The sequence below is a fragment of the Populus nigra genome, chromosome 4 (genome assembly GCF_951802175.1).
Source record: "Populus nigra chromosome 4, ddPopNigr1.1, whole genome shotgun sequence".
Taxonomy (NCBI): domain Eukaryota; kingdom Viridiplantae; phylum Streptophyta; class Magnoliopsida; order Malpighiales; family Salicaceae; genus Populus; species Populus nigra.
In genome coordinates, this window is record NC_084855.1 from 9994199 (window position 1) to 10013798 (window position 19600).

At 31.4% G+C, this 19600-nt stretch overlaps 1 protein-coding gene and 1 pseudogene across 3 annotated transcripts; one reads left to right on the top strand and one right to left on the bottom strand.

Annotated features, from left to right (window-relative positions):
* Positions 1-4915: 4915 nt before the first annotated feature.
* Positions 4916-10680, top strand: LOC133692704 (protein DA1-like). 3 transcript variants are annotated; one of them, XM_062113817.1, is made up of 13 exons: positions 5008-5024; positions 5428-5606; positions 6292-6443; positions 6665-6758; positions 7050-7200; positions 7329-7449; positions 7594-7677; positions 8224-8343; positions 8471-8683; positions 9170-9232; positions 9342-9460; positions 9739-9797; positions 10019-10680. In XM_062113817.1, exons 3-13 carry the CDS (start codon positions 6333-6335, stop codon positions 10324-10326), a joined length of 1443 nt encoding a protein of 480 aa, XP_061969801.1. In that variant the 5' UTR covers positions 5008-5024; positions 5428-5606; positions 6292-6332; the 3' UTR covers positions 10327-10680. The 3 variants fall into 3 exon arrangements, with proteins under 3 accessions (XP_061969800.1, XP_061969801.1, XP_061969799.1); XM_062113816.1 differs by having other exon boundaries at positions 4916-5606; XM_062113815.1 differs by lacking the exons at positions 5008-5024; positions 5428-5606 and adding an exon at positions 5683-5842.
* On the bottom strand, positions 10181-13057 carry LOC133692705 (lysM domain receptor-like kinase 4; annotated as a pseudogene).
* Between the last annotated feature and the right edge of the window lie 6543 nt (positions 13058-19600).

Below are 19600 nucleotides of genomic sequence, written 5' to 3' on the forward strand. Positions count from 1 at the left end.
TCAATTTTTTATCACATCATATTACCAGTGCTTGAAGTTTTTGTATGCAATGTATTGAACACTTTAATATGATTGGCAATGTATTGAAGTCCTTAATATGATTGGTTTATTCCATTTATGAACAGATCAATCTAATCATTTCTCCCATTCTAAAATCTAGAGACTGTGCTGGGTAGAAAACATAGGCATGTTAAGTCTATCAGAAAAAATTGTTACACATTGTATGGTTGATCACAACGCAGTTGCTCACCAGCAAAGATCAACTTTTACAAGAAGCGGAAAGAGGACAGGTTTTTGATGGATACTGCGAAGGGACATCGGCATTTAAACCAACGTACAAGAACGATGTTGGAAGCGGAAATTACGATACAAGTTACAAGGTCAACGAACGTTTTCTCACTGTAGTTGTTTCTTTGACTTTATAGTTTTGGATTAGTACATGAATTTTGTTATCTTGGATGTTTCAACTACTCAGGTGCGAATCCCATCATGGACAGGCCGGATCTTGTTCAAGATTCAGTGCAAGTTTGCTTTCTCACGAGCCGGTTGATGATATTCACAGTTCAGATCACAAGGCAGTAGAAATCAGTTGTAATTCTCTCTCTTTTCTCTGTCATATCATTATCAGCTCGTTTATTTCTGTGTCACCCCAAATGCTGAAGTTCAAAAATTAATTTCAAATAATCATTGAAATGTTTTTACAAACCCAGTATCTCAATCTCACAGAAAAAAAAATTAAAAATTTCTTATAACTTATATATATAATGTAAAGATGAAAAAGTGAAAATGGGACCTGTAAAGTGTTAAAGCTTTTAAAAGGGATTAACTTTAAGACTAAGTATGCTTTTAGCTTAAGCCATGTGAGTGCATGCTTAGCTCGGCTATTGGTTCTAGGTCTACAGTCCTAGGCTAGCATTCAGTACCATAGCTTGAAAGTGAGATATTTTTCACAAAAGGCAACAACTCTTCAGCCTTTTTCTTCTATGTTTTTTATTCTATATACCGAGTCAGTTTTCTAAGTTCGTGGACATGATCTGCATCTCTTTTTACATCCAAGTATTTCAATACGTAAATATATTAAATAAATTATTTTGTATTAACTTACAAGTAATTTTTTTTTAAGTTGTTTATTTGATAGTAATTTTTCAACATTAAATTTACAAATTAACCAAGTAAAAATACTTCTTTTATGTTCATTAAATTACACATAGTTACAATTAATTCTAATACTCCAATGTGCAAATACATTAAAACATATTTTTTTTATGTTTTAAAAGTTTTTTTTAATTATTTTTTTATATATATTTTAGATTATTTTTATTAGAGAATAATATAAATCATATCCTGAGACCTCATCTAAAAGTTTAAGCTATTAGATTAAGATAGTTCTTTGATATGGTATCAGAGCCTTGATAACCAAGCGGTCACTCACCATCCCTATTTATTTGATAAAAAATAAGCACAAGGTAATGTGAACTTGTACAAGTTTTAAGTTCAAAAGACTTTCACTTAAGGGAGTGTGTTAGAGAATAATATAAATCATATCTTGAAATCTCATCTAAAAATTTAAATTATTGGGTTAAGATGGTTCTTTGATAATTTTAATTTATTAATATAAAAAAAAAATTTAAAAAAAAAATTATTTTAATTTACAAATAAATAAAAATAATTACTATTACATTAACAAACAAACTGCATTTAAAAATGCCCGTGCTTTCGAAATCATCGACGTACCAAATTGAGCCCTGAATATTACTTTATTACTCGTGTATGATTTCAAAAAGGGATTTTAATTTGTTTAAGCTAGAGCCATCATTGCCGACATTGACTAAATTGACAAAAAGACATGTCAAATTGGATCACCTGCCTGACCAAATATGAAGACTGACCCACTTGACCTTTTCTCCTAAGGAGTCGAGAAATGCACAAGATGTACTTCATCACTAGTTTTTTAATCCGCGCGCTAGACAGTAGGGTGTTAATTTTTAAAAAAATATATTTTTTTTTAAAAAGTAAAAATACTAGTAAGTTAAAAATTCAATTTGTAATAAATATATATTTTTAAAATATTAAGATCATGACACGGAATGATATTTTTAAAAAAAAAACAATATTGAGACACTATCATATAGAATCAATTAGGGTCAACCATGTTTAACATACGAAACTCTTGATTTGGAACATGAACCTGTAACAACATCATGAAGTCTAAATCAAAATAAATTAAGAACTCGAATTCAAATTAACCAAATATTAAAGGCCTAAAATGAAAAAAATATTCAATGAAAATACATAAAAAATAACATGAGTAAACCAATAACGATGTTTTGCATTATGATGCAGCGCAAAAAAGTTTTTTTTAAAGAAGAAAGAAAAATTCAAGACTTGATAATTGACCTGACCGGATCCATTAAATCAGGTTAATTTAATAATATAATTAAAAAATAACAATGGATGATGAATAACAATAAAAAAACCCTAAATCATATTTAATTATTATTTTTTGCTTTTAATGGTAACCATGTAATTTTATTATGAAAAAAAATATAAAAAGTCTGAGATACCCCGAACATATATAAAACGACAAATGAACTTAGCAGAAATATCATTCTGCCCCTAAAACATGGTCTTCAGTATTTTTTTTAAGGACAAAAATGTAACTCTACTATTATAATTCACAATGAATCAAGGTCAATGTATAGTAGTAAACTTCCCATGGGGTTTAGGCTCTTTTAATGGGTATTGCTTTTCTATACATTTTTCCACTAGGTAGGTGGCATACGCTACACCGTGGCCGATCCAAATTGTTTTCACCATAAAAAAATATGTTAAGACAATGTAAGTGTTTCAAAAAAAAACTAAGATCTAGGTTATTGACTTGATCGAGTTTACTAAGATCGTATGATTTCAAAAAATAAAATAAAAAAATGCAAACAAAAAAATTTGACAATGAATAAAAGAAAAAAAAAACGATCAGAGCCTATGACCTAGTTGTGATACTAGGACAACCATGTCAAAAGCAAACTAAATAAAATAACAAATCTCAATTATCAAACAACTCAATGTCAAAATATTTAATTGAAAAAATAATTAAAAAAAGATATAAGTTAACCTAAGTTAACCTACTAATCTCGTGACTATAGGTATAGGACTGAGATAACCTCATAAAAGGGAAAACAAAAAAGAAGAAGCATGAAGACTAATTCTTAATAAATCAAATGTTGAAGGATAAGATTATAAAAAAATATATGAAAAAAAACCTAGAAAAAAGAGTGAAGTCAACCTGTATTAATATTTAAAACTTACGACCCTTATCATGAGTCCGAGATTAATTCCATAGAGAGCAAACCTTAAAAAATAATGAAATAAAACTCTCAAAGAGAAAAGGATAATAACAAATGATCTAAAATAAAATAAATAGCAATTAAAAAAATAATGACAAAATATGACATAAAAATAAATCAAAATCAGATACGAAGGGATGAAATTGAAAACACAATTCAATTAGGAAAAGGATACAAAGGAAATAAATAGCAATAAAAAAATAAAGAACACATTTGGTACAAAAATAAAATGAAACTAAGTGACGAAGGACTAAACTAAAGAAAAAAGTTATATAAAAAAGGATAAATAAGAAATTAAATAGCAATTAAAAGAATAAGAACCAAATTGAAAATGAATTTTTTTTGAAAGACACATAAATAACAATTAAAATAATAAAGACCAAAATTAATATAAAACTGATATTAAAATTAACATGAGAGTTATTAATGCTGTTTTGCCTTAAAAAAATATTTTAACTAGAAATTAAAAAGTTTATTCGTGTATTCTATTAAATAAATTAAGAATTATATACGCTAATAAACAATAACAAATTTGTTGATTCCAAAGAAATACTGAGTCATAAAACTGAGATAAAGATACTATTTCTTAGAAAAAAAATTGAATATTTATTTTAGTTTGAAATTGAATTTCTATAGCTATAATTAGTTTGAATTAATAAAATTAAATTTTATTTTATCAAATCAAGCATTAATTCAACATTAAATCTTATTATTGATATTGCGAGAGTCTTATATAAAATCAATCAAAACAAAACATTAAATTAAATATAAAATCAACTTAATATGAAAAGATTAAGTTGAGAACAAAAAATCAAGTGGAAAAATAAATTAAAAAGAAAAGAAAAAAACATTGGGGTTATCTATTACAACTTATCTCAGATTGTGCTTTTCTTTCTTATTATGTTTTAATTTATTTTTTTTAATATTTTTTTTTATCTCACATGCTCATGATTTCACATACAATTTCATGATTTATTGAGCATTAATTTAACGAAATAAAATGATTATATGGAAAGCAAAATGATCTAATAAAAAAAGAACGCAAATAATTTTTTTTTAATATAAAAGTATTTTCACCACAGAATTTTTAATATTTATTTTTAAAGTAGTGGTAAAAAGAACCACCTATTACTCTCTCACGTGAGTTAATATTATCTTTACACGAAATTGTACTTTTATGAAGAACATATAAAAAATAACTATCTAAGAAAATCTAACTATCAAAATAAAAACAGATTCCATCTGAAAAAAAAACACACGATTCCCCTTCTTCTACTTTAATTTTACGCCACACCCCTGGCACCGCCCTTGACATGTCGAAATATAATATCTTTTCTCACCTTTTTTTTTTTTACTTTAATAAAGAAAACATTTTTTTTGTTTTTTTGGGGGAAAAAAAGAAGAAACTCTCTTCATACCTTTACCAAGACGATGGTATTTTTTTTAATTTTTTTTTTTCAAATCCTGCCCTCTTTTTTTCTCCCTCTTTTGCTCGCTCTTTTATTTTCCTTTTTCAATTTTCCTCTTATGTCAAAACCCTTCCCCCCCCCCCCCCCCCCCCCTCTATTATGTTCATTTGTCACATCCGTTCTCAAAACCTTAACAATGTCAACCTATTGTTATGGAACTTCAAGGTTTGGCAAAACGGTAAGCCATTGGAAGTCGAGTCACCGAGACAATGTAAGCCAACTAAAAAAAGAAAAATCTTAAATATACTATATGATTTTTATATACATTGTTTTAGTTGGGTCTTCTTGTTGAAGAATAAGCAGAGACCCCACATGGAAATATATGTCCGGCAAATCAAATCGTAGTAGTAAATTTTGAATCTTTTGTCAGATTATCCCAATTGGGTTTCGACGATTCTTCGTCAATCATCGGCTCTCTTTTGGGTTATTAACAAAAATCTATATAAACTCAACTCGTTTTATTTCTTTGTACAAATTTGACTTTGAAATTGCGTACAATTCAAGCAGTTCTCAATTCTTAGCGTATTTGTCTTTCATATTCCTTGACACTGTATACCATCTCGAATTCCTTCTCTAAATTCCTAATCTTTTGTACATAACTATTTTCTGTTCAGTGGTTTTCTTATAGATTAAATTCTTTTATACACAAAAGAGACAGAGAGAGATATAAAGGGTGGTGTCAGCAGCAGGAAAACACCTTTTCTTTTTGACACTGCCAATTTTGTAGCTTTATGAGCAAATTGGGATCTAATCTGATCTGGGTTTTTCTGCTTCAGCTGTTTTTTTGTTAGTGGTGAGTCATTCTTCCACTATTTGATTCTTTCTATACCATACCTTTTCCTTTCTCTTTAGAACCTGAAATCAAAAGGTTATGTGTCATGAGTTTGATGGGCATGTTGAGCTGGAAGAATCATTCTTTTTATCTCCCTCTTTCTCTCTTATGTTGATTTGAGCTTGTGGGCATTGGAGACTCTTGATGTTCAATTACATATTTTGTAGCTGAAACTTTCTGGGGCATTACAATGCCTGGTTGGTGATTTTGCTCAATATAATTTATTCATGTTTGTGCATTGGTTGTTGAATAGGAAAGCAATATAGTTACAGAGTTGGTTATCTTAGTACTGGAATTAAGTTTCCTGGAAACATTAATCACTGGGTTGCAGGGATGCTTCGCTGTCCTAGTCGTATTGAATATTAGTATTGCTTGCAATGTAGAATGTAAACCAAGTTTGGAACTTTCATATCAAGTTGGAAATTGCTTGCAAGCTTACCCTTTTCTTCCCTCTATCTTATGAACAATTCATAATAAAGAAAGAGAAACATAGAGTTTTTGCAGTTTCGTGTCATGCCAGTATAATTGTGTGAATGCCTCTTCATTGCTAAGCTCACTGCATTTTGTTATATATATATATGTATGTATGTATGTATGTATGTATGTATTTTGGTTCCTTTGGTTTACTTATTGCTTTCTTTTGCAGTTAAGAAATTTGTTGATGATGAGCAGATAACCATACACGTTATGGGTTGGCTTAGCAAGATTTTTAAAGGGTCCAATCATAATATTTCAGAAGGGCATTACTATGGAAATTATGGACAGGATGCTAACTATAATGCACCTTCTACGTCAGGGGTATTCACCAATTTGATTTAATGTTTCTTGCTAAACCATTTCTAATTGTAAGAGGAGATGCATATAAAAATACTTCTCTTTTTCTGGCATCTTTTAGCTTTTACCTCAACTATTACATATTAAGTGTTAGTAGCCTTGATTGAAAATTTTGTGTAAGCTAAGTCTAATCCCTGATCTGCCCTTCTTGCTTTGACATTTTTCAGTTTGGATATTAAATGTAGGAAGCATATTTGGAGCAGGAAAATGAGGAGGATATCGATCGTGCTATTGCATTATCCCTTTTAGAGGACAATCACATTGGAAAAAATGTCGCAGGTGAGTAATATCACAGTCTGATGCTATCAGCAATACTTAATGGTTCTCTCACTACACTCCGACTGTTATTTCTGTACTCTGTTTTGATCCATCTTCAGGATTCCTTTGCCAATAACTCTTATTTTCTGAATTGATTTATATATTTTCTCTACATCTTTGCTATTTTGTCAATGTCATTGTAGAATCAATATCGCCTTTTCAGCTCTGTTCTATCATATTGCTTCATTCTCTGTATATATTATGATCCAATACTCCAGAGCTTAATGATATATTTCTCAAATTAATGGATAGATGTTGAGATTCAATTGAAAGAAGATGAACAACTTGCCAAAGCTTTACAAGAAAGTTTAAGCGTTGAATCTCCTCCTCGATATGAAAATGGAATTCCATATCAAGGAAATGCATATCAGCCTTATCCTATCCACTTTCCAATGGGATTCAGGTATCTTATTTCTATAGCTGATTAATTCTGATCCTTGATTTTTGACACCACCATTCAACTTTTTTTTTTGCAACAATGTACTTCTTTGGGCACTAGAATATGTGAAGAATTTCTTAATTCTTGGTTAGGGTATGCGCTGGTTGCAATACAGAGATTGGCCAAGGAAAATTTCTAAATTGCCTCAATGCATTTTGGCATCCAGAATGTTTCCGTTGTCATGCTTGCGGCCTGCCAATTTCTGATTACGAGGTGTAAACTGAAATTCCTTATTATCTGCTGATATATATTAGTCAATTGTTGATTCTATGGAGCCCATCATTGCTTTTTTTTTTTCTTGAATTGTTATTTTAGTGGAGTGCAATTGCTAACTTTATTTGCATTCTTTCATTATAGTTCTCGATGACTGGAAATTACCCTTATCATAAATCTTGCTACAAAGAGCGTTACCATCCAAAGTGTGAAGTCTGTAAGCTCTTTGTAAGTAGCTTTCCCAGAAACTTTTTGTTTATTCATCTTCTTTAAGTTGTGTATTTCATCCATTGAATACTTGAACTGTTATTCTCATCCTAAGAATTTTCTTCCTACCTTTTTCTTTTATCGTAAATGAAACTTCTCTGCTAATTTAATAAATCAGAACTACTTATGAATGCTCTTGAATGTCAAGCCAAAGGATGCTCATTAGAACATTTTTTCATTGTTTCACAAAATAATTGATGTTTAGTGTTCATGGATGATGTTTTGCATTTTATCCTCATATTTCATCAAATTCAGTACAAAGTTTTCCGATTATGCATGTATACTGTGAATGAGAATTTGCTGAGGTCATGCTACAAGATGGAGGGGGAGAGACAGAATTTGCAGAGGTTACAGATCCAGAAAGTATTATCATATTAAAAATTATTGTGATATATCATTTTTTTATACTGATAAAATTGCTATTTGTAAATGTTCTGCTCTTAGAATTTCAGATATATTACCCATTTACAATTAGGGTTGCTTTTCTGAATATATATCTTTTGACAGATTCCAACAAACCCTGCTGGTCTTATTGAATATAGGGCTCATCCTTTTTGGAGCCAGAAGTACTGCCCTTCTCATGAACATGATGGTACTCCTCGGTGTTGCAGCTGTGAGCGAATGGAGGTAAATCTGGATGAATTCTTTGTGCTTAAAAAACTGTCTTTTTAAGCTTTCTAATGATAATCCTGGTGAACTGGTTTTCTGAAAAAAAAAAATAATAAAGTATAATGTTTCTTATCATCACATGCAGCCACAAGACACGGGATATGTTGCCCTTAATGATGGTCGGAAGCTCTGTCTTGAGTGCCTGGACTCTGCAGTCATGGATACCAAGCATTGCCAACCCCTTTATCTTGATATACAAGAATTTTATGAACGTTTAAATATGAAGGTGGAGCAGGACGTTCCACTACTATTGGTTGAAAGACAAGCACTAAATGAAGCCCGGGATGGAGAAAAGAATGTAAGGGCAGATGCATTGAAAAGATTTATATCACCCATTTGATGCTTTTCTTAGGAAATAATTGGCTAGCTTGACATTTAAGCTACTATCAACTTATTGTTAACTTTTTTTTCTAAGGTAGTTCTGGCTATGTGAAAAATCAAGCTATTAATAATAATATTCTGATATATCGAGTCATAAAAACACCCGTTGCACTATCAGGATAGTTGACATCCAGTGCTTCTAGAAGGTATTCTTGGCTCCATCCTCAGCAAAGACAGTTTTACATCTAAAATAAAATATTAAAGTAAAGAGAAAAGGGAAACACAAATAATCAATTGTCCTTCTGTCTACATCTCATTGAGATATCATTTTGAACATACTGAATGAGTAAAAAATTGAGAAATTAATTGTTCCATGGATTTTAGTATTGGAGTTCCATTTCAAGCAATACTTCTGCTCTCTAATTCTTTTGAGTTGGTTTTGTAATTTCTAACTCTTGAACAGGGACATTACCACATGCCAGAGACTAGAGGACTTTGCCTTTCTGAGGAACAAACCATTAGCACCGTAAGAAAATTTTGGAATCTTTCATTTGCATTTTGTAATGGACTGATTCATTTTTTATTTCTTTAGTTGGCACTCAGAATTTTATATTGCAATGGCCATGGATCATCAGGTATCAAAGCAGCCAAGGTTTGGAGCAGGGAACCGAGCCATGGGTATGATGACAGAGCCTTACAAACTGACACGTCGTTGTGAGGTTACCGCAATTCTGATTTTGTATGGCCTCCCAAGGTATATCTTTAGATCACTTTTCTATTACTCTTTTATCTGAGGGACCCGTGTAATACCAAAGAACCAGCAGATAATAGGAAATAAAAATGAATGTTCATTGTTTGTATGCAAGTATCCACAATTTATAACAATGGGATGCAGTGAGGAACAAGAAAATAACGCATCTTCATTTCTTTGATATGCTGCGTGGATATATTCTTGAAGATGTTTTTTATGCGTTAGTTCTGTATTGTAATACAAGGTGTTTTATGCTTGTATTGAAATCTTAACCAATACAGGTTACTTACTGGTTCAATCCTAGCTCATGAGATGATGCATGCATGGATGCGGCTGAAAGGTGCTTTTACATCCTGTGCCCTGTACAGTCATTTTTTTTATATATATATTTCATATACTGACATCTAGATTTGAGATTTGACCTTCAAATGATGGATTATTTTTGTTGTAGCTTGCATAAGAAAATGTAAACTGATAGTTTCTCTTAAGCAATTGCTTCTTTTACCGTATTTAAATTTGTTTTTTTTTTTTTAGATTCTGACGTTTTCTGTTTTCCTGAAGGTTTCCAAACTCTCAGTCAACATGTGGAAGAGGGTATTTGTCAGGTGCTTGCACACATGTGGTTGGATTCAGAGCTCACACCCAATTCAGGAAGCAATATCGCATCATCCTCTGCATCCAGGACAACAAAAAATGGTACAAGATCTCAATTTGAGAGAAAGCTTGGGGATTTTTTCAAGCATCAAATTGAATCAGATACTTCCCCGGTTTATGGAGATGGATTTAGAGCTGGTCAGCAAGCAGTGCAAAAATATGGTCTCGAAAGAACACTTGATCATATACGAATGACAGGGAAGTTTCCATATTGAAGTTCTAAACTAGAAGTAGTCCTTGCACAATATGACGTCCCATGTTGAATCTCACACCTTGGTGCATGGAGATGGATAAAGAGCCAACTAGAAAGCAGTGGACAAATAGGGCCTTTGAAGGACAGCAGACCTTATTAAGATGATAGGGAGGTTTCCGTATTAAATTCTTGAACAGTGAGTTCTCACAATACTTTTCTATCCATAGTTAAAGCTAGGTCTTTTCCAATATGAGCGCAGGGCTGAAGCACATAAGCGTTGATTCTACAGAGAGGAGCTTCACGAGAGCTGATTTTTATGTTTTGTAGGCTGCAGAGTTTTGGATAAATTAATAATCTCATGATGGAATTCCATTCATTCATCTGTCTTCACTTTGGAACTCTGAAATGAGAAAAGCAATTTACTGGAACAATTACCTTCATTTTGTACATGTTAAAAAAGAACTGGCGGGGATACAATTACAGATAAAAAACCTATATGCTGATAACTGTTATTTTGAAACGGCTCCTGCTGTCCAATTAGTTTCACCTGTTGATGGACGCCATAGTTGGGCTGCTTCATCAACTGAGTAAAATATTAATGATTATGATTTCAATACATTTGCCTGAATTTTCAACAGAATTGATATCACTTCCTCCATATATGGCCTACTTACTGGTTCTTTCATCAAGCAGGCTACGCTTGCTTTAGTCAAGCATAAGACGAAGTCTGTCCCGCAAATTCCTTTTAGACCAGGATCAACATAGAAATCTAGCTCCGCTTCAGGGTTTTCTTTCTCCATGATAGAAACTTTTGCCGTTGAAAGTAGGCTTTCCTTTCCATCCTGTGTAAAAACAGCATCTTTCCCTGTGATTAGTTCCAGCAGAATGACTCCAAAAGCATAAATTCGATCTTGGGAGTCACTTGTCCTACCCCAACATACTCGGGCGCCATGTAACCTCTAGTCCCCACAACATGTTTTGTCAAGGCAGCACTTGTTTTCCTTGCTGCTCTTGCAAGACTGAAATTTGAAATCTTGGCCCTTGGATTGCCGTTTAAAAGAACATTGCTGCTTTTAATGTCCAGGTGCACGGTGCACATAAGCAGGTTCGGTGAAGCTGTGAAGATAGTTAAGTCCGTTAGCAACATCCAGAGCAATCTGAATTCTCTGTCCAATTTCCACTTTCCTTGCACTTTTTACAGAACAGCAATTCTCTTAGGGACTCATTTCCCATATACTCCAAAACAAGATAGAAACAGCCAAGATTTTCGCACACACCTTCAAGCTTAATCAAATTGAAGTGGTTGACCCTCTTCAGAATGTTCACTTCCTTTATAACATCTCTTCGCATCTTCTTAACAGCTAAGATCTCCCCACCAAACTCTCCGCGATACACAGAACCCTTTATTCTACTTTCGAAGCTGAATTTTTTAGTAGCTTTCTTTACCTTTTCAAATTCAAAGACTTTTAAAACTTGCTCATAGCTTGCAATTTTGACACGAAGGTCTTCTCGCACTACCAGTTTTCTTTCTCTACAACTCCCAGTAACCAAGTCTCTTCTCTTTTTGCAAGAGAGGAAGACGATAGCTGTGATGATAATGACGGCTAGCAAAGAGCAAGCACAGCAGACTCATAAAGTTTTTTCTTTGATCTTCTATTTCTAGGACTCAAAGCTGATGGGGGAGAAGTGTCTGTGTTGTTGTGAATTACAGTTTGTGAACTTTTGTAGGCAGAGGATTTAGAATTGTCGTGTCAGAAAAAAGAGTCAGATTTTTCCCATACCATTTGCATCAAGTATACTATTCGTGCTTGCATTGAATCTGTTAGCAATATCGGGAATTTTATCATCTGAGCTAAGAGGGTAAGCTACTACAATTGAACCATCTCACAATTTAAAAGTTTAAATTTGTAGATGACGTTTCAGGATATGATTTATATTATTTTTTAATATATCCCTTCAAATAAAAACTTTTTAACCTTGAAACTTGCACATATTCACTTTATTTTATGGTTAATTTTTATTAAATAAATAGAGATGGTGAAATTTGAAATCATAACTGCTTAGTTATCAAGACTTTGATACCATGTCTGATAACCATCTCAATCTAAAAATTTAAGTTTTTAGATAAGTTTTCAGGATATAATTTATATTATTTTCTAAAAATTACTAGATAGTTTGTTCCTCTGATCATTTGATTCGTTGTCGGGCAAGCACATCAAAATAGCACTTGCAGTTGCTCACCGGCAACAAATGATATTCACCATGTGTATTCCTGCGCTTAAGCGCAGCGCAAGTAGATAATCCCTCATATAAGTGTCATTCGCTATCACATAATAGGTTCCACGAGTAGTCGTGACCTGAATTGTAGTGTTGGCCTGATAATATTGGCCAAAACAAGAACAGTTTACCGGAACAATAACCTCTTTGTTGGTAGGGAACTCTGACAGCCTTGTAACGTAGTTGATTCTAGCCAGCTCTTCTTCGTTTGCCGACGTGAGGACTGAGATTGCAGGCACCGAGTGAAGAGAAGGTTGAGATTTGAAGATCAGAAAGGCCTGGCAAGATTGGCTCTGGCCATTGCAGCTGTAAAGAAATGCAGAGGATGGTCCCGTCTCATCACTGGCGTTGCAGTCTAATGCTGAATTCTTCGAGTAGTTTTGTTTAGCTTTGGCGTGTGAAGTGAGAAAGCTGAGTGCGAGCAAACTAAACAAGAAGTTAATCATGGTGAACATTTTTTAGGTGAGGAAACAATGATGAGTAGACAAGAAATTCAGAATTATGAGAATGATGAAGAAGATGGATTGTTGCTTGCTCTAAGTATCAAAATAAGCGCGTTAAGAATTTAAAAAAAAAAATCCTTGAAATTGTTAGGTTTCGTCGACTTACTGTATAGCAACATTCTGATTTAATATATTTTACTATATTAAAAAATATTTTTTTATATATAAAAATTAAGATAATAAAAAAAAACTCCAAACAGAAAAAATTAAATTTAACCATAAAAATAAACAATTAAATTATTAAAAAATTATTTTAAAAGAAAATTAAGGGCTGTTTAACAAATAGGCTAGACATGTATGGGCATGGAAGATGAGCCTGCGCTCTTCAACTAAAGGAAAAAATTCAAGCATTTGTGGCTCTTGAAGGCTGGTCCAATGCACCTGGCATATTTTTTAATGGGTGGCAACATGTCATATGTTCTAAATTTTTTTTTAATTTTTTTTTATATGGAATACGATACATCATCTTCTAATATAGATTTCAACTAAGTTAAAATATCAAGGTTAAAGTTTTAAGTTACTAAAATTAAATTTTATTTTATTTATATTTATTTAATAAACATAGTAGAGATAACATTAAACCTCAATATTAACTCAAAAGCACATTTAAAATCGATCTAAAACTTAATATTAAATTTAATAAATAAAAATTTTCAAATTCTGATTTATTTTTTATAGCAAGATGAAAACTCCAAACAACTCCATGGTCCTCTCTATAAAAAATATATATTTACACGAAGATCAATCTTCTTGGTGATGGAAACGTGCCCAACCAACTTTTTTCTCTCTCCTACTATTTTTCAATAAATTTATCTCTCATCTCACAATACTTTGGGAGTGAAATGTAAAAAAAAAAAGAGGTTAGGATTGAAATTTAAAATCCTAAAACTCCAGGGATCAAATAATGTGTAAATTAAAACTTGAGGGATCAAATTAAAGTTTTTCATGCCTTTGGAACATCGGGGTTTGTTTTTTGTTGTTTATTTTGGCTCTTGTTCTTTAAATATGTTTTTTTTTACTAGAGTCTAAAATTCTATTTCGTAACATCGATCATTAATGTATTGAATGAGTAGTGTAGTTCATAGTGTTTTGAGTCTAAGTAAACGGTGAGTAATCTTATTCAAATACTCTAACTCTTTAGTATTTTTAGCTAGTTATCTTGCTCGTGCTTTAAATCAATATTTTTTTGGAAAAAATTTGCAACCATTATATTAAATGGTGTAATGTATTGTTGAGACTACGATATTTCTATAGAAAATGAGAGAAATAAATTATATAGATTAATTTATAATAAATTTAATATTAAAGAACTAAATAAAAAAATGATGGAAAAAGAAACTACACTCTCCAGTGAATAATGCTTTGAAAGGAGAGGTCGAAGGACTCCAACAATTCTTTTAAGTTTTTGTCAACACACACACACACATATGAAGCAACTATCTATGCGTCACCAACCATATCATTGAATACACTGACTTGTTTATTCATGCTTAGATTGCAGTCTTCGTTGATGAGCAAAATGGGAGTCCGGTATCTGGTAAATTGCTACAAGAAAATGTTAACAAGCACTTTAACTCTGTATTGATTATGTATCAGATGGCCCAAAATCTTTTTTTATCATTAATTCTTTTGTTAAGAATCTTGAGTTTATAATCGAGCATGGCAAGGGGGTATTCTGATGTTGATCAGCTTCCACGAGAACGTAGGGGAGAAGTGGGGATTTGCGTGATCTTTATCAAAGAATGCGTTCTTGCAGGTAATTGCCAACCTATTTTAATGAATAGTGTCAACTTTAACTGTTTGCAATTGCAGTAATCCAAGTGACAGTGTTCTTGGTCTTATGAACAGGTGATGGATTGGATGCTGCAGATAAGAAGCACAAGCATTCTACCATTAAAGCCCGAAATTACTATATATTTGTGGGTTCTGTGAATTGTGGATAGACCTGCAATTGTGGGTTCATATTCTGGACGAGCAATGAGAAAATCGCTCAACATCGTCCTCATATTTTTACATCAATTAAAATCCAAATGATGCCTACAGTAGAGACAATAAGATAGCTAATATACTGGATATTTATTAGCAGTGAAATTATAAATGATAGCCAGCGCAGATACTTGATGAGCATGTGCGTGTATGGGCAAGATTTATTAACATCTACTCCAATAATTAAAAAGAGGAAAATCCTATTTGGGAAAGCGGAGAGAACAACTACGATGGTAATGCTGGCAGGCACAACGGGCTCCTTTCAAACGCGTTGTCATAAACAAAACGACGACGTGATTTATAATTTTTCATGGATTAAAAAATGATTTCTCGGTTTTTCCTCTGAATTAATTAAGTTATAAATAGTTTCTCTTTTGGTATATTATATAACTAGGATCCACGCTGTCCATTTTGCAAGCAATCCACGCCAACTGGGAGAATGGGACCCGAAAAGGTAACACCGATGTAGGGTCCACGTTGCTACTCTTCATCGTATGCCGTCAAAAGACTCGTCTACTTCAAGAACGCCACGCGTCACATAAGCGAAAACCGCCAAGATCCAGCTATTTGTGACCTTCCGTAGCCTTTCTTCTCAACCGACACTTTAGTGTTTGACAAATTATTATTGGTTTAAAATATAAAAAGAGAAAGAAAAAAGAGAAATTCTTACGTAGTGGCGTTTTGAAGGTTCTCCGTAGACCACATTATTATTGTTGAACAGTTAAAGTTATTTTTTAAAATTTATTTTAATAGTTGTTGTATTAAAATAATTTTTTATTTTTAAAATTCACTTTTGATATTATCCTATCAAAATAATTTAAAAATAAAAAAATTAATTTAAAATTAAAAAGTTAAAATTTTTAAAAGCACCGCAAAAACACAGGACATGATTATCCATAAATTTATTAGATAAAATAATAAAAACAGTAATTATCTACTACCCATAGATTCAATATTCTTATAAAAAATTCAATTATTTATTTATTTAAGTTTGGTTTTTCCACTTTATCTTTTTAAATCGATGTTTCGTTACATTATGAAACTCTCCAATTCAATCTTCTCAGATGGGATAAAAACTGTTGTGACAGAAGCATTTGCCCTGTATTTCTACCAGGCAATTATCATGAATAGCTGGCGAGTGTGTGATTTAAAATAAGCGTAGTTGTTAAATTTAATTGAGTCGGGCTGAACGATATGGAAAGGAACCTGATCTTGATTTTTCTTTTTTTTTGGAATTTAGCACTCATGAAAATAACTCAGTTTGCTACTCGCCAAAATTGTGGCCAACCCAGTTTTTCCCAGCCTTTCAAGTCCATGTCACAAAAGCCAACTCAATAATTCACAATTCGAAAACACAATTTTAAACTCATCTTCCCATTCATCAAGATTAGCAATCAACAACTCGTAATTAAATATAATAAGAGTTCATATGATGTTTGGAGGAAGCCATTAGAGGAACTCATTAAAAGAACTTATTGGAGGAATCCATTGGAGGAATCTATTATGGGTGGAGGCTGTATTTAGAAAATTTCTAAGCGGTGAAAAGAAACCCATGAGGAGTGTTATTGCACCAGAGAGATCAAGCTAATTCATTTCTTGGAGAGAAATGTTATTGCATTAAGGAGATCTCATATCCCCTGGATATTGATCTAGGAAAATCTCCTATCCATCCTTTGAAAGGTAGTACTATTGCACTAAGAAGACCTCATACCAATCCTTTAAAGAATGATGTTATTGCACTAGAAAAATCTCATATCATCGTAGATATATTTGTAGGCGTTGTTGTGGGTGTACCCACTAACATAGAAACATGAGGCATTGTTATAGGTGTTGTTATAGGTGTACTTGCTAGCATTGTCGCTAGTATAGCCGTAAATATAGCGATGACATAGTTACCGCTGTGTTAGCATTTCGTTAGCCAAAAGACTTTGGAGAAATAGGAATGAATTGGCTTTTTGTTTAGTTCCCACAGAAGGCGCCAATAATAAGATACTAAAAACTTCAAGTAACTTAAGAGCAAGGTTTATGTGTTGGATAAATGATTTTTTTTTTGTTATAGTAATCTCATCTATTCTCTCTAGCCAAGATGATCAATAGTTTATACCTGCAAAAGATTCCCTTATGTATATTTTAGGACTCTCAAATACATAAGTAATTAAGACTCTCAAATACTTAAATAAGTATCTTCTTAGAAAGAGAAAGTATGATGATATTTTATAAAAATAGACTCTAAAAATATATATGCTAAAAATATTGAGAATAAAGAGATTTTGAACTTGGAGCTTAAAGCTTGAAGGATTTATATGATATTTATAGCCCATGAGTATTGTCTTTTTATGGAGAGCAAGGGTTAAAGAGTTATTTCATCCATGTGATATTTTGAGTTGTATTCCACTCAAAATAATACATATTGAATTAGTATAAAATATTGACAAACTCGTGTGGAGGTTCCAAAAAATTACCGAGAAAGTGTTGGACTTAAACGAGTTGCCTAAGCCTGTTAGAGTTGTAAAAAAAGCCTACACATGTTACCTGGACCCATGATCATTTGAGGGTTTTGAGCCTATTAAATTTAGATTCATCACTTGAAATTTATTTACTGCACTTGTAGAGTCATATCAGTAGCCAAAATGTCTTCCTAGCCTCAACAATCACTTCCACTCAAAGGTAAACAATAATAAAAAATACATATCAAATCACTATTATTGTGATCATAGGTATGTAGAAAGTTTATTTTTCTTCTTTATGGCTCGTTTGTAGTTTTTTAAAATGGTTTTTGTGGAAAGTAAATTTGTAAAATGTTAATTATTTTTAATAATTGACAATATTATAAAAAATAAGTTTGAATATATTTTCTAGTGCTTGACTATGCTATGAAAACAAGATGGAAAATCACTTATTAATATTTTATTTTTTTCAATTTTATCTAACATATGATTTAAAATGTATGATTATTGTATAATATAACATGTTTTGTTTCCAAATGTATTTTCTAAAAATATTATCAAATTAATATATTTTTATATTGTATATTAATATATCCTAATATATAATTTCCTATATTAGTAATTTATTATTTTTTAATAATATTATATTTTAAAGTATTATATATAATGAAATGATACAAACTAAGTCAAATCTAGATTTGGTCTTAAAATGTATGCTGACCAGTTTTACGAGAAGAAGCATATCTCTTAAATTATACATCAAAACAAGCTGAAATTTTACAAGAAGATGCTAGACACATGAAACTATATATTGGGTAAATTTCCAGGTCAAAATGGAGTTCGGGAACATATTATTTCAAAAGGTTGTAGTTATTAGACAAATCTTGTCAAATCTGTTATACTAGACCTTTGTGTACTATTTAAGACATATATGAAGTTACAAGTAGAATGTTGCTACGATTCAATTTGGGATCGAAACTAGATATCTTAAGTTTTCCAGCCATATATGGTAGGCCTAATAATTCATATAGAAGAGAGAGAACAATGTGTTTGAAGTAAAGACTGAAAATCTGCCAAGAATATATGAAAATTAAATATTCGAGCTACATGGAGAAATTTTAGCATGAAGACTTTGTTTTTATTATCCTATTTTATTTATTTATTTAATGTTGAATATTTATTTTTAATTTGGGTTTGTTTTGACTCATTAAATATTGTTTAGGAATTTATTTTATTATTGAATTTATGTTAATTGATTACTACTTTAGGCCCATTTACTTGCAACCCAAAAGGGGTCCATTAGGGTTAGTTAAAGGAAACTATATTATGTTTTTTTTAACTATAATTTTCAGCAGCAAGTTGAAGGATGAATGTGAGTTTTTGTTTGTTTGTTTGTGGCAAAAAAATCTTTTTTTGCATGGACAAATATCATACATTGATTTCTTGAAGATTAACTGACTTTGTAGCGTTATTCGTATACTTAGGGTTCTTAGATACAATATTCTCTTTGGATCCAAGTCTTTTTTTCAATACCTTTGGTTCTTAATTATATGATTATCTCTTTATCAAGGTTCTATCAAACTTGATTTTTTACTCTCTGGATTGTTATCTATATTATTAGGGTTACTTGATCATATAATCAAGAAGTTCGCATCATAAAATGTTGTACTATTTTAATTTTTAAATCCTTCTTGGAAAGTGTAAAAACACTTTTCTCCATTTAAAATTTATGTATTCTTTTGATTGAAAAATGATTCATTGATAGGTTTATTATAATATGGCCAAACATTAAAAAAAAAAAAACTTAGGAAAATGCTTTAAAAAAACACTTTTATACAAATAAACAAGCTAGTGTAAAGTTGAGATTCATAAACGAATTTTATACATATTTCTATGTTTACATTTATATGATAGAAAATTATACAATTTTTAGTATATATAATCTTTCTATTAGTAATAAGCATTAAAAATATATTATAATAAAAGTAAGCTTACAAAAACTCGTTTAGTATTGTAATAATAATTATTTTTTAAATTGTTTTTTACTTGGAAATGTATTGAAATAATATTTTTTGTTTTTTAA